Here is a 16,638-nt window from a genome sequence, read left to right as displayed (position 1 = left end):
CGTGTGAATCTGTTTCACCCTGTTCAGTCAGCTTCTGCCTTCATTCCAGAACTCATTTTTGACTTTGGTGTTGTGTAACTTAATGACTCTGTAAGTCAGCAGCTGCCAGATGCTAAACGTAATTAAGCCTTCACATGTATTTGTAACCTGCAACATGTGTTCAGAACACAGGAAGCAAGGTGGGAGAGGAGGAAAAGGAGAACTCTTGACTCTGTTTCAATTACTCTCTCTTTTAATGCATAACAGGCACTTGGAAACTCTGTTTTTCCCACTTTATAGCAGCCTTGTGGCTGCATGCCTAACACCATGATGGGTTAGCATTGACCCCTAACAGTCATTTCTACAAAAATGAAGGCTGACCAAAAAGGATTTTTTTAAAAAAAATTAGAGTAGATCATGAACATTTCCCCCAAATATTTGCAATCCCAGCATAGCTTCTGATCAATTACTGAGGCATAGTATCTGCTATATAAATTTTCACCTGGTAAAAGACTGTGTTTTAGCCGTTTCACCAAATGTCAGATTGCAGAGGAGTTAATTAACTCCTGATATCCAGAACATTCCTTCACTGATGGCAAAGTCAAAATGTTTTCAAAACAGTGAGTATGCGGTAGACATAGGACCTTGATAAGTGCTGCACATGAAAATGTCATGTGCTTTTGTCAAAACTTCAGTTAGTGTTGGCAGCTTCTCTGCTGATATATCAAGTATTCTTTGTATTATTCTGAGAAAGTGGGATATGATAATACTGGAGGGAATAGATATGAAATGTACTTATTTTCAGCTCAACTAAAGCTGCAGTCTATTTACATATTAAAAGGATAAATGTAAAAATTGCATTGCTTATTATTTTGTGTTTTTATACTTACTAATAAATGTAGTTATATTAGAAAGAACAATAGCAGCTAATATGTATTGATTCACGTTGTTTTCACTCCTTTGCTTTGCATTTGTGTGGGTGTTGCACAACAGCCTATGGGCCAAGGATTCTTGTTACTCCATCTTGCAGGTAGCAGAATTGAAGTGTAGTAATGTTAATGTTAAATAACTTTATGAAGGCAACAACAATAAAATAATTCTTGCAATAACCAAAGAAATCTCCAGGCAGCTTAAAAATAAATAGACAAAATAAGAACCTAAAATGAGCTAAAGTCACAAGGCTGAGCTTTGAATTGTGAGGGTTTTTTTTGTTGTTGTTGTTGTTGTTGTTGTTGCTGTTGTTGCTGTTGAAGAAAAGGGATACTATCAGAATCGCAAAGGAAAATTGGTCATTGTCTGGGAGTAAGGAGAAGGATAGAATCTCAGACTGAAATTCCCACTGCAGGCCAATAAACCTGGAGAGAGGGACTTAATAGAACCGCCTGGGGTGGGAAGAAGCAAAGCCAAATAGAAATACAATGTCCTCAGTTGGGGCCTTTGTGATTTTTGAAAATAAAACAAATATGATGTGCAAATAAGTGTAACTATGAATGTAGGAATACAGCTCCTTGTAATTATAGATAAACAAATCAATAAGCAATTGATTTTGAATGCTAAAGTCATAAAACATTGAATTTGTCAGGTACAGTATAGCCACTGTTGATATATAATAGAAAAAAAATGAACTTGCACCAAGCAGTATAAATTGTATAAATAAAATGTGGGTTGTCAAAATTAAAAGGCATTAAAATATAATAGAGACCTTGAGATAGAAGAACAATGACAGCTAGTTAGTTTTATTAGTGAATAGTATAAACAGTATGGAAGTGAATAAATCCATAAAAGAATCAGTGGCTGAATAACTTTAAAGAAATTGTAAGTTCACAGAAATTTGAAGCATAGCATGTATCAGTATAGAAATCAGAACAGATTGATGAAACAGACATGATGTGATTATAACAACACCAACCAAAACATGTGAAGCATTATCTGGAAAGCATATAATGAAATATAAAGAAGCTTCTGTTGTAGCATAGTGGATTATGATGACACCTGCAGTGCTGACATCCCATATGGGTGTCAGTTCAAGTCTTCGATGCTACATTTGGGATCTAGTTCTGTTCTAGTGCACATGAAAAAGAAGCAGCCCAAGAGCTTGAACTGCTGTACACGTAGGAGAACCAGAGGAAGCTCTGGACTTCAGCTTGTTCCTGACACAGCCATAGCCATCAGCCTTCTGGGACTCTGCCTATCAAATAAATGAATAAGTCTTTTAAAAAAAGTCAGCAATGCATGAGAAGGTGAGAAAGACAGTAACAAGAGAAAAAGACAAAAATGGGAATGCATAATAAAATAGAAAACCTAAATCTAGCCATATCAGTAATTCATTAAACACAAATGGGGGCCTGGCACGGTAACCTAGTAGCTAAAGTCCTCGCCTTGCACATGCCGGGATCCCATATGGGCGTTTGTTCTAATCCCAGCGGCCCCACTTCCCATCCAGCTCCCTGCTTGTGTCCTGGGAAAGCAGTGAAGGACGGCCCAAAGCCTTGGGATCCTGCTCCCAGGTGGGAGACCTGGGAAAAACTCCTGGCTCCGGGCTCCTGGCTCCTGGCTCCTGGCTTTGGCTTGCCGCAACCCTGGCCATTGCGAATCATTGGACAAAAGAACTTTCTGTCTATCCTCTTGTCTTTATATCTGACTTTGCAATAAAAATAAAATAAATATTAAAACAACCCAGTACCACAAATGGACATTTACACCTATGAAACTCGATTTTCAGATCATTTCAATAGTAAGTTCTATCTATACACTATGTACAAAACATACTTTAAATTGAAATAAAAAAATGTTGCAAGTAAAATGCATTAGTATAAATTTGTGACATGTTATTTAAATAAAATAAGAATGTTGTCCTCAGTATTTTATATTATGGAACATAGCATCCAAGACCACAAGAGTACCAGAGAAAAAGACGGACGTGCAAATTTGATGAGAGAATTGCTGTATTCTAGAGCCTTAAAAGCACATAAACCTAGAAACAAAGTCTTATGGGGCGAGAGAAAGAAAGAGAACAACAAAAGTGACAAATCGAAGGGAAACGAAAACTACACACGATTACAGACTTGGTTTTGTATTCACAGCTGCTAGAACACCTGGACCCAAATGATACCAACAAGGTACAGAGAATGTGAACAATACTATAAATTACCTACTGTACATTTATGAAGAACAACACACAAAAATATCCAGAATATCCAGCGAAGAAATGTTTGCAGTGTATAACATAGGCTCTGTTACAAAGTGAGTCTTAATTTTCAAGTAGAACTCCAAGAGCTCATTCTCCGTCTACCAAGTACTTTCATTAGAAATGTACAGGAGTTAGAAATCTAGACAAATCCTAACTTTTGTAAACAAATTTCATACTCATTAACACATGGATCCAAGGAATACCTGAGGGAAAAAATTTTTAATTGGAAAATGTATGATTAGAAATGTGCAAGTTACTATTTTTAGAGGATGTAGATAAAGGAAAGATATATATTTGTTCAAGAGGTCATTTTGAGTGTTCGCTTCATGTCCTGCCTCAAGAACCCAAAAAAGAATGAGCAAACACATCGCTCAGTGAATAGGTACAAACGATTAATGGAAGTCACAAATGAGAGAAATACAAAACAGCAAAAGGTAAAGTTAATTTTATGGGAAAAAAAGGCCCACCCAGAATTATTAAGAAAAAAATGCACTAATTTCCTGAATCAAGAATCAAATAAAGGAAAAATTTTAAATATCTTACATATATTCAGAGGAGAGTAGTAGAAGTTTCTGAAAACCTAGCTGAAATAGTTGGCCAAATCCCTTGTAAAATGTAATATTGTAAAAGAAGAAGATACGGAAAAGTTCATGGAAAAGTTTAACTCAAAATAGCATTCACCTGAGTCTTTTTAATAAATGGTGGCATTAAAACTGGGTACATCTATGTAGAAGAATTAAATTATATCCTTTTCTCTCATCATGGGCAAAAATCAACTTGACAGGAATAAAAGGCCTAAATAAAAGACCGGAAACCATGACATTTCTAAAACAAAACGTATGAGAAACATGACACTGGTGCAGATGATAACGTTTTGGATAAGACCCCAAAAGAACCGGCGACAGAAGCAAAATAGGCAGGTGGGAGTCTGTGAAAGCGAGAGCCTTCTGCACAGCAAAGAAAAGCATCAGTGGAGTGGAGACATTTGACAAAATGGGAGAAAATATTTGAAACCTTTTTATTTTACAAAGAATTACTATGCTGAATGTATCAGTAACTCAGACCCCTTAGCAACAAAATAGCCAATCCAGTTCAGAAATGCATGAAGCACCTGAATAGACAGTTCCTTTAAAGAAGGGAATTGAGGGGCCCGGCACCATAGCCTAGTGGCTAAAGTCATTGCCTTGTACACACCAGGATCCCATATGGGCACTGATTCTAATCCTGGCAGACCCCGCTTCCCATCCAGCTCCCTGCTTGTGGCCTGGGAAAGCAGTCAAGGATGGACCAAAACCTTGGGACCCTGCACCCACATGGGAGACCCAAAAGAGGCTCCTGGCTTTGGATCAGCTCAGCCCCGGCTGTTGCGGCAGAAGATCTTCCTCTTTGTCTCTCCTCCTCTCTGTATAGCTGACTTTCCAATAAAAATAACTAAATCTTAAAAATCAAAAAGGAATTCAGGGGCTGATGTTGTGGCATAGTAGTTAATGTTACCTCTTGTTGGCATCAGTTGGAGTCCCAGCTGCCATGCTTTTACTCCAGCTCCCTAAGAATGACCTGGAAAGCACTAGAAGGAGCCCCCGGTGTTTAGGCTCCTGACACCTGCAGAAGAGACTCAGACAGAGTTTCTGACTCCTTGTTGCGGCCTGACTCAGCCCTGGTGTTTTTTTGACCATCTAAGGAAAATACCAGCTGATGAAAGATTCTCTCTGTGTGTGTCTGTCTCTCTCATTCTCAACAAAGTGGAGTGTTTCTTTTTTTCTGAAAGGTGAAAGCTTTCAAGGGTATAAGTAACGTAGCAAAAGAAAGAAGCTATTAATAAGTGATATGAGGAATGACAATCAAAATGGTATTCTACAAATTTAGCAGAGATTTAGAAAGATTTAAAAATACATGAATGACATTATGCCAGGCTATTTGGAAACAGAGAAAATGGGCACATTCCTAGTAAAACATATTGTTCCCAAACTTGGCATATCAATACAAGAAAAAAAATAATACCGATCCTATAATAAAGAACTAAAGCATATTTTTTTCATTGTAAACAAACGCCCATCATAATAGCTGCACTTGTTGTGTGGTTCCTCTTGACAGACAATGTTTTAAGCATTTTTATCTGCTATATGTCATTCACTGTTCACAGCCAGCTTATAAAAGTTGGTGCGTTTTTATGTCCACTTTATAAATGAGCAAAGGAAGACTCAGGAAAGATAATCGATCCCAAGGCTGTATGGTTAACAAATGTTTTTGCAGCAGACCTTCCAACACCCACTTTCTTAGCCCTGGGCTATATAGTGACTTTTCTATAGGTTTTGCTGTGTTAATTAATTGGCAAACTGTGTAACAGCATTGAGGATGTTGGCTGTCCCATTACGAAGCCTCAATCAATGTAAGTTAATCTAGTAGCTGTTTTCAAACCTAGTTACTTAACTAGGTTTGTTCTCAAACATTGGGGCTATTACAGCTAACTCTGGACTTTACTTATATTTATCCTTCTGATTAAAAAAACATAGTTTGCAGAGACCATTTCCTGTTTTCAGATGAATGTCAGCCTTCATAATGCGCTCACATAGGACAGCCAATAGCATAGATTTTCTTCCTGGAATTGATTTTCAATCTTGTTGGAACTTTTCTCCAGCTCACTCAGTTCCTGGACATTTCCTTGCTGTTTATGAGCTGCCAGTTGTTCAGCAGATCCTTTTGTGGCAGCTGTCTTTGAGTTTGAAAAGTAGGGTTGTGTTCAGATTGAAAGAAATGAATGTCACACTCACCTTTCTCTTCCAAAGTTGTTCAGCTAATAGAATAACAGAGTGTTGGGAACCCCAGCTCTTCACTAGACACTCAGGTATCCTCTTAGTTTGGAATGTATTGATCCACATTGAAGTAATTCTAGTTACAAGTTGTTAAAATTTTGGCTCATTGTACATTTACATAGTTTAAAATAGTCAAAGTTCAGAAACATCAAAACATTAACATTTTAGGTGTCACTTGAAAGTTGTGATCTTTAAACTGTGTTTTAAATATATCAATATTTGACTTAATTTTTATGAATTATAATACATGCGTTTACTCTGTAGTTTTAAGTCACAGGAATTATTTTGTCAATATTTGGCAAAATATCTGAATATGTAAAAGAAGGTGAACTCTAGAAGGGCATTAAGACAGTTTATGTGAAGAATTTTTATATATGCAAGAATAAAACATTAGAATGCATAAGTAGTTCCTTCATAAATTTGATCATTCTAAATACAAATATGTAAGTTCTTACATTTTTCATGAAACAATGTTTTAGATGCTGTTGGTAACTTTTTTGGATTGTTTTGTATAGCTCATACTTATCTGCAGTCTTTCAACATGTAACTAAGACATTTACATGAAACGTAATCTAATGATTTAGCAGTGTCTTTTGAGGAGCTGAGCAGAATTGCAGAAGCAGGGGCTGTGGTTTGGTGGTGAGGCTCCAGGTTAGGGTCCAGCTCCTTCTGCAGGTCAGCTCTGTGATAATGCAGCTGTACACCACAGTTCCTGTGCCCCCTGTCATCCACAGGAGACACCATTTGAGTTCTGCCTTCAGAGTATCTCAGACTGGGGTATTGGGTGAATATTTGAAGAGTGAACTAGTGGAAGGAAGATATTCTCTAGGTATTTCTCTCTCTCTCTCTGCTTTTCAAACAAATAAAGCTTTAAAATGTAAATAGAAATGAAAATTCTACTTTATTACTCAGAATTGCCTCATTCTTCATGAAAGCTTTTTATTTGGCAAAGGCTTAAGGCATCAAATCTAATTACTTAACTGTTATGAAAAAGAACTACAGTGTTAAAATTTCATTTTTTTCCTAAATAACAGTTACATGAATTGAGGTCAAGGGCCCGGCATGGTAGCTCCCTGCTTGTGGCCTGGGAAAGCAGTTGAGGACGACCCAACTCCTTTGGGACCCTGTGCCCGCATGGGAGACCTGGAGGAGGTTCCTGGCTCCTGGCTTTGGATCAGGAGCTTAGTTCTGGCTTTCGTGGTCACCTGGGGTGTGAATCAGCAGTTGAAAGATCTTCCTCTCTGTCTCTCTTCATCTCTGTATATCGGACTTTCCATTAAAATTGAATAAATCTTTTTTTAAAAAAGAATTGAAATCAATGGTTATCACTAGGAGCAGGCATTGTGGCTTCCTATGACACCAGTAGTCCAGTGGGTGGAAGATTGCCCTCTTTCCCTCTGTCCGAGTATAACTCTGACTTATAAATAAATAAATGAATCTTAAAGAAATTATTTATTACTTACTTAAAACTGTAATCCTTTAACATTTGCTCAAGAAATATAACCCATATTTGGTCTCCAAAGATTCTCTTTAATATAAATAAACTTCACCCAAAAAGTAGTCGGAGAGCCAGGCACAGTTGCCTAATGGTGCATTGCGAGGGGACCCCTTTTTCCCAGCTGACTCTACTTGGGCTTATTTTCTGGTCTACTATTGCTATTTCCAGTTTGTTGTCATCTCCAGATCCAGGTCTCAGGTAAAGGAAGGAAGTGAAAAATCCAAGAAAGTCACCACCATGTAGCTCTTTACAGTCTTGAACACTAACAGGTCCGTGGTCTTCATTCAGAGGCTTAATGTGTGCTGTTTTATGGAATGTCTGTGGATTAGTGGGAGAGATGGCAAAGCAGAGGATGGTCGCCTTAGTCCCAGAACCGGAAGTTCATCAGATCATCTTTTGAAGTGCCCACCATCATGCCAATAGCATCATATCTATGTATCATGTGGATTTGCTTAGTTCTACTACCTCTCCGTCTTTCTGTGGACCTCTTGATGACATCAGTTTTTGAAAGCATCACTTCCACGGACTTAATGAACATCTTTATGTTACTGTCTTTTCAACTTCATCTGACATTGGTATCATATGGGTCTCTGTTATTAGAAAGGAGTTCATGACCCAGACATTAATATGGTGATTGGCATGAGAAGAGGTAGTAGTTGCGGATGGGGATAGCCAAAGATTAATTTCATAGCTGATCCATGGTAATGATTTTCCTATTGTGACAACTTGTACTTTTGCGTGTAAGATTTCTTCTCTTAAACTCGGGGGACTTGGATAGTAGCATTTAGATAATAAGAGTTTTCTGTATTGCACTCCACCCATTGCTACAGTTAACTTTTATCTTCTTGCCCTCATACTAGAGAATCTGTTTAAATGCTGACATTTTCAGTGCTATTTGTATACCCTGGTATTACCATGACATGGTAATTCTGACTTAGCTACATATGTGCTTCTCCTAGTTAAAGGTTATTTCAAAGTGTGAGAAGTTGGTGAAAACTTAGAAAATAAAGCTATGATTACAATGCACTGACATATCTTCCCTTGCAATTGTGTCCCCAAATAGAAGTAGAAGATTAAAAAATGACTTTTGATCTCTATGAGTTTGAGACAATTTTGCTTTAGAAAAATTATGGACAGCATCTATCTGGGTTATACCCTGAAGTTATACAATCAAGAGATGGACAACCTATAACCAAAGATATATATATATATATTTGTGTATATATATATATATATATATATATATATCCTCACAATTATATATTCTTCTAGCAGGTTAAATTGTACTGAACGTGCATGATGCAAACATGACAGCTTTTTGCATTGTGATTTTTCTATTTGAGAAACACACATACATACATACAGAAAGAGTGTGTTTTCATTTACTTATTAAAGAACCTAACACCTGCAATGGCCTAATGGTCAAAACTAGGAGTAAAATCCACTTCTTCCTTCTGAATGAGTAGTAGGAGCTGATTAATTTGAGCCATCACATCTTGCCTTTTTAAGTCTTTACTATTAGCAAACTAGAGTTGGGAGCCAAAACTAGGCGTTGAATTTAGGCACTCACTCTTGTTTGGCATATGGGCATCTTAGCAGCTGGACCAAATTCCTACACATATATTTTGTGTGGTCATTCATTTATACAAATAATGGTCTTTCCTTGATAGCATAATATAGGGCCACACTGTGAAGCATATTGGCAGTAGTCATAAAATATATACCTAAATGAAATGCACTTGGCACCTCATCTAGATCCAGTGTAATCAATGATATCACAGAGGTTAGAGGCAGATGAAGGGTAAACAAATGTTCCATGAATACTGAAATATTGTGCCTCCTTTTTATCTTTTGACAAGATAGTGAAGAAGGAATCGAGTATTGATTGCTTTCCACTAGAAATCTTAGTGTGGAGAATCACACAATGACTGGTTTCTCTCTTCCGTTCAAAGCTGCCATGGAGCTTAAAAAAGACATAATTGTACAAGATGAATTAGAGCAGAATCAGTCTTCCGTCAATGAGCAAAGTAAGTGCCAAACAATCCATTGACATAGTAGTAAAAATCCCCACATAGTATTTTACATGCTGAGTGAAAGTGTATAGTATGGGGCTTTGTGTTTAAGATGAAGTATATGAAAACCACTGTATAAAATCCATTCATATGAAAGGATATTTGCATTAAGAGGGTGTGGGAAGAACAAACTGAAGTGGGCATGTAGTTTCTCATTGCAGTCATCTCCCAATAGCTCCAAATAGTTACCCCATTCTAAACAAATGCCTACCCACAAGCTGGGAAAGCATGAGAGATTGGACTACTAAATGACCTTTCATGGCTTCCTGTCCTCTCCCTATATAATTTTTATTGCTGCATAGCTTGTACTTTGCTTATGTGATTCTTTGATTAATGTCTCTTTCCCGATTAGACTGTAAATGTCATGGAGTTTATTTTTATAATGCTCACTCTTATGTCCCTCATGCCTAGTACCATACTAAAAACAATAAATAAGTATTGAAAGATTTGCTGGGTGATGGAACACTCACTTTGTTCTGCTTTGTATATGACTCACTGCTTCATGTAGGATACCAGCAAGCCTGCCGAGCTCTAGTCCAGAGACCCAGGGCTTTAGGATGAACTTCCTGTTCTTTGAGGTCACTGAGGGTGGAAACACACCAAACTAGAAATTGTGGGGGGAGGGTTGAAATAGAACTGGGGAGGATGTCAATGAAGAAAATGAAAATTTGTTTAGAACATCATAATTAAAGGGAACAGTTATATGTCTAGAGAAAATCTTTAAGATTCTATAAGCGCATATAAATGTGCTCATTGTGTTTCTCCTAGGTATTTCAGTCCAGTATTTTTAATTTTTAATTTTTCATTTTCAAAATGAAAGTTTTTCATTTGTGGCTTGGGAGCTACAAGTTTACCGTTTCTTCCTTGCCTGTCTGATGTCTTTAAAAATTGTCTATAACTTTACTTCAAAAAAATCCATTTTTGATACATTTTAAGATTATTTATTTTCTTTTTTTTTTTTTAAAGATTTATTCATTTTATTACAGCCAGATATACACAGAGGAGGAGAGACAGAGAGGAAGATCTTCCGTCCGATGATTCACTCCCCAAGTGAGATCAGCGTCCGCTTCTGTGCCAATCTGAAGCCAGGAACCAGGAAACTCTTCCGGGTCTCCCACGCGGGTGCAGTGTCCCAATGCATTGGGCCGTCCTCAACTGCTTTCCCAGGCCACAAGCAGGGAGCTGGATGGGAAGTGGAGCTGCCGGGATTAGAACCGGCGCCCATATGGGATCCTGGGGCTTTCAAGGCAAGGACTTTAGCCGCTAGGCCACGCCTCCGGGCCCAAGATTATTTATTTTCATTTGAAATACAGATTTGCAGAGAGTAGAGACAGAGTGGTGAGTGAGAGAGACTATGGATATGAAGATATCTGTTGGTTCATTCCTAAGTGGCTGCAACAGCCAGAGAAGGGGCGATCCAAAGCCAGGATCCTCCATGTCTTCCGTGTGCATTCAGGGGTTCAAGGACTTGAGCCATAGTCCACTGCTTTCTCTGTCATATGAGCACGAAGCTGGGTTACAAGTGGAGTTACTGGGACTCAATGCAGCATCCATCTGGAATGCTGGTAGCAAAAACAAAGGCCCCCAAATATTTTAATATTTCATGATCAAGTGAATTTGATAAGTGAAGAAAGGACACCGTATTGATTTCATGCTTTGTCATAGCCTACTAACACCACTAACCAGGTGGAAGATCCCATGGAAAACAAGGCTCACATTCCTCCCACGATTTTTCTTTTTCCTAACAGGGTCTTTGAATGTTGTTCTCATTAGTGAGATATGGGCAAACCCTTGTTGCTTTAGTACACACTCACTCCATTTTTTGATGGGATTATGTTGCTTGAAATCCTTTCATGTGAAATCAAAACAGAACTGTTAGTGTGCATTGTTTTCATTTGTCATGAGACAATGAAGCACTTGATTTCACAGTCTTGTCAAAAAGGAATGTAACTGGGGATGAATTGGGAGAATATTAATATTGAATAACTTTAACCAGTCTCCTGAAAATGAGAAAAGAACGACATTAACAAGAAAGGTCTTGTGATGGCAGATTTTCTGAACTCAGTGCTGTTCACTTTTATAGACTATCAATACTGAGAAAAATACCTTGGTGAATAATGTGAGACAATACCTAATTCTCAGGGATAAAAACTGGAACATAATCAATTGGGTAGAGACTTTCAGACAACCCGATTATCTGTGTCCAAGGAACAACAGTAACATTTGACATGGTACTGATGGGAGAGAAGTCATCCCTTTCCTGCACACCCAGAAGGTAATCACCTCACACTGCCAGGAAGTTGTGCTTAGGTTCTCTCTCCAATGAATGAGTTTCACTCAAAAACAATCATGTATAGAAATGGTCTTGATTTCATCAATGCAGACAAATAAGACTGGAAGTTCAAGGTAGTGAAGAAAGAAAAGACAGAACAGAATCCACATGACTATTCCAAATCGAGGGCACATTGTTTAATAGGAACAGTTATTGTATGCTCTTTAATATAAAAACCAACACTGATGTCATGTATGAAATCTGGTATCAGGTATTCAGATAAATCAAAATTTTGGGAATATAGATGGATGACAAGAAATTATCTTAATGTAATAGACAGAAAAAGTGAATTTTTCTTACTTTTGTGATATAAAGATTTTTTCCTCATAACATGGGAAGAGGTTTATTCAATTATTTTCATTTTCATAAATTGAAATGAAGTCAGCTTTATTCATCAACAAATAGAGTGGATCTCATGATTTTAGTAGATACCGGTGGAAACATTAAAATGTCTTTTTAGAAGCTAAATAGTAAAACACACACATAAATTTAGCATTTATTGGGCAAGCATTGTCAGGCTGCTGTTTGACGCTGTAGGAAGAACACACATTTGGAGTCTGAAGATATCAGAGTGAGTCCTCTGTTGGCCACCTGAATTTGTACACACTTTTTAACCTTTCTTTGCACACTAGCTTTTGGGATATTGTGAGTTTTAAATGCAATAAAAGGTTTGAACTAGTTGGCTCAAGGTCCAGTACATTGTAGGGTAGTATTCAGAAATACCTTTATTTTTTATGCCATCAAGTCATTGATCCAACAATGACGCCACACATTTTGTATACACTTACTTTGCAGAGGAGGCGTGTACTGATAGTTTTAGATTCTGTTAGCAAAAAGAAGTAGTTTAATATCATTTAGAAGTAGAAAATAAAAACAGCTCTTAATGCTTTGGAATATAGTTTCCATAGGAGATCACTTGTATTCCTTGAAAAATGTATTTGGACATTTATTATCACTTAAGGCGCACAGTGATCTTTGGGAAGGATTTAAGAGATTAATACCTGGATTGTACATGAATGACAGGGGACCCACAGAGTTAAGAGACTCGCCATGGAGAGACTCACTGGAAAGCAAAGACTAACTCTCAAATCTTTCATCAGCCACTTATGTGTTGAAGGGGTAAGGTTTCATGACAGCAACCTAGAAGACACAGGTGTTAGATTCAGGCTTTGCTGCCAACTAAATGTCTGACCTTGAGTATACACTTAGATTCTTTGGCACTTGTCATCTGTAAGTCGCTCTCATTATACTACCATTTTATAACATCATATAATTTTTCAAATTATAAAATATAAATTGATAAATAAAAAATAAACAAGTTATTAATATCCCAAGCATATTTTTTAGTTAGTGCATAGGTTTTGGAAATTTTTGTACCAAAGCATTGTCTTCCAATTCCATTTTTCCGAAGAACTTTTCTTTCTTAGTCTTCTTTGGTGATTAGCTGCTAAGATAAGCTCAGATTTTTTTCAGTTGTATGTTGCTTCCCACACAACAATATTAAAATACTAAAAGTTTCTGAAATAAAATCTGGTCATATTATTTTAGGATTGATGTTTACTGCCTTTCTTTGTTTTCCTCCAAATTTACTGAAGTAAGCAAAACACTTCTGTCCAAATCTCATTATGTGTATCATGGCCAACTTGATAGATTTGTTGGTTAGAAGTATCTGTCTGCTCTTCTATCAAGAATTGCAGATAAGTTTGCAAAGCATTTCATAAATTTTAATCAGGGTGTGTGTCTCTCTTCTTCATCCTATCCCCATCTCCCCATTAGGAACCAACTTCACCCTTGCGGAACTGGGCATCTGTGAGCCCTCGCCACACCGCAGCGGCTACTGCTCGGACATGGGCATCCTGCACCAGGGCTATTCGCTGAGCACTGGCTCGGACGCAGACTCAGACACGGAGGGCGGCATGTCTCCAGAGCACGCAATCAGACTGTGGGGACGAGGGATAAAATCCAGGCGCAGCTCCGGCCTATCCAGTCGGGAGAACTCGGCCCTGACTCTGACAGATTCTGACAACGAAAACAAGTCGGACGACGAGAATGGTAGGTGTGCTTCCTCTGTACCTTTTGCTGTTCCATGCACTTTGCCACATAGAGTCTAGCATGTTTTTGTTTTCTAGTAAGGATACATAATGAAGCCATTCATTTTCTTTTAAATCGACCTTGTCTACTAGTCTGAGCTTGGAAAAAATAAACCAGCAAGCCTCAAGCACACAAGAAATGAGATGAGAATTTTCAAATCACATTTTGATGATAACATGGTATTCAGGTGTAGTCAGTTGGTCTTATTAGCAAGTAAATTACATTGCAAAAGAGGCACCTTGATAAACTATGACCTATACCTAGAAAATGTCCTCTCTGCACACCTTTCTAGGTCTCTGTATTGATTTCCCCTTCCCAGTAAATGGCAACTTGGGTTATTTTTTTCATGAAGATCTCTTAAGAGCCCTCCCTTATCTTAGACTTTCATTTCCAGGCGGCAGCGCCTCATATCCGTATTGAAGATCAAACTTGGAGCAGATGCTCTGCAGTTTAATAATGACAAATAGAAAGAGACTTGTCTTCCAAAAAAAAAAAAAAAAATCCTGCGTTTCCTTTCCCCCTCAGTCTCTGTGTAGGTTAATGGCTTCCCACATCTTCTGTCGCAAATCACTATTGCCTATCCGTCAGCTTTGTAGGTGGGTTTAATGAAACTCTGAAAATCAAATGCTTCGATCATTAAGCAGTAAATATAGGGAAGCCCAAACAAGTCATTAAAGAGATAAGGTGCTTATTTGTGGATTTTGTAGCAACTCAGAACTGTGTTTAGTGAAAAACTTTTTTTTTTTTTTTAAAGATAAATTGCATTAGGTACAGCTAATTTCTGAGAAAAAACATCAAATGCTGCGTGGTTTCTTTTGAATAGATTGTGTGTTTGCTAAAAGAATTATCATTAAAATGTTTACAAATAGATCAGTTAAGAATGTTTATTTACAATATGATAAACTTCTGCTAGAGGAGCTTTAAACGTTTTCTTTCATTTAAAAAAAGAAAAAGAAATTAGCAGGCGGGCAGCTTGTTGTGAATGCAAAAGCGTAGTTAAATGTCCTTTAATCTGGAGGCTGTTGAAAATACATCATTTCCTAGGTAAGTTGATATATTCAAAAAGACAATACTTTGATGCATTTAAATTTCTGTTTAATTCTGAAATAATTTATTCTGCAGTGGGGACAAGGGGATGAGTTTTATTCCTGCCTCTGTTCATGTTGCTAATCAAGCTGTACTCTTCATAAAGAATGTGCACTTGACTCCTTTTGAATTTTAACCAAATTCTGACACTTGGCACATTCAACACTCCAAGATGCTTATTTGATAGGAAATTGCTTTTAGAGGTTTCCATAAAATCATACATTGAATCCATTTCCTGATGTCCTTTCCTAACTTGCCTGTGTGTCAGATACTATTTAAAAGGAGGCATTTGATTGCCTAATAAAGAAAATCACTGGTAATCAAAGAATTTATAGCACATATTACATAAGGTCCCCAGGTTGATATTCTCACATCACCTATGCAGGGAGCCATCTGTGTGTTCTGGATCATTTTGACATGTCTGTGGAATCAGTTCTGTCTCCTTTCTCTGTAATAAAGATTTAGATGTTAATGTACACATATAGAAAATCTGTGTTCATGCAGATAGTTTGTGCTATCTATCTATAGAAAACATCAACCAGTAAGGGGATGTTTGTAGTAAATCCAAGGGAATTTAGCTAGAACTCTATGGATGACATTTCATGACTAATCATCATGTGTTCGATTGCTCAATAGTAGTCTCTTTTTGTCACGATTATGTGAAACATACTTGAACATTTATATAAATTCCTGCATAGTGAGAGGAAATAAACCTTTTGATGTAATGACTCAAGGCTTTTTTACAATACTATTTATAATGCAGCCAGAATTGGAAAAAATAAAAATGGATGTAGAAACACTAAGCAACTCTTTTAAGCATTGCATCCAGGAAAAGCATGAAGAAGATAATGAAACCAGATATAATAGGTGAATATTTTCAAATACACTGTAGAATGTTTTTCTTTTGTCTATTTCTCATATTCAAAACATGTACCTAATGCACGTCCTATTTCTTCCACTAAAGGTTTTACACATCACCTTGTAAACTTTTGCTTCAATTGAGGTGCAGTCAACTCTGCGGGATAAGGTGTAACTTCAGCCAACTTTTTGCTCTTTCCATCTGACAAATTCTATTTAGCTCACCCAGAAATCAGTGCTTTTTCACATCGCTGATTTTATGAAGTTTGGGAATGTATTATCATATAGATTGACAGTTGCCCCACCAGTTCCACACCATGGCCTGGACTTCACAAAGTCATCATTAATTTCTCACACTTGCACCCAGCAGTGGCTTCCTGCGTCATAAACACTGTGTCCTTTAGAAGCCAATCAATAACCTTTTAGGTATGCCTTTTCTTGAAGAGGAAGTAACAAGTATCTATACTTTCAGAAAAAAGCTCTCCAATTCAATTTCAGATTCTTAAGGACATGTGGTTACAGACTTAACCTGTGAATTCAGTGCGACTATGTATGTTTTAATTTCACTTTTGCTGTGGGATCTTGGGGTCCATAGATTGTCTTCACAGTGTTTTTTTATGTCAAAACTCCTCTAAAAAAGAATCCGATTACAATTTTTGCTAAGCATATTTACAGCAAGTGAAGACAGATTTCAGAAACCAATTTCCATGTGTGAGGGA

The 16,638-nt window shown here is 37.3% G+C and overlaps 1 protein-coding gene across 2 annotated transcripts in view; it reads left to right on the top strand.

Annotated features, from left to right (window-relative positions):
- The window catches only part of LOC131482621 (teneurin-2-like), a 468,181-nt gene extending 453,660 nt beyond the window's left edge, over positions 1–14,521 (top strand). Inside the window, exons 4-6 of one of the 2 annotated variants that reach the window (XM_058677498.1) lie at positions 9,433–9,507; positions 13,661–13,936; positions 14,370–14,521. In XM_058677498.1, the coding sequence (XP_058533481.1) occupies positions 9,433–9,507; positions 13,661–13,936; positions 14,370–14,395 (377 nt within the window). In that variant the 3' untranslated portion in view covers positions 14,396–14,521. The remainder of the gene's footprint in view (positions 1–9,432; positions 9,508–13,660; positions 13,937–14,369) is intronic. The other variant, XM_058677499.1, reaches the window with a different exon arrangement.
- The last annotated feature ends 2,117 nt before the right edge of the window (positions 14,522–16,638 follow it).

This window comes from Ochotona princeps, chromosome 19 (genome assembly GCF_030435755.1).
Source record: "Ochotona princeps isolate mOchPri1 chromosome 19, mOchPri1.hap1, whole genome shotgun sequence".
NCBI lineage: Eukaryota > Metazoa > Chordata > Mammalia > Lagomorpha > Ochotonidae > Ochotona > Ochotona princeps.
This window is presented reverse-complemented; position numbering and strand designations above follow the sequence as displayed.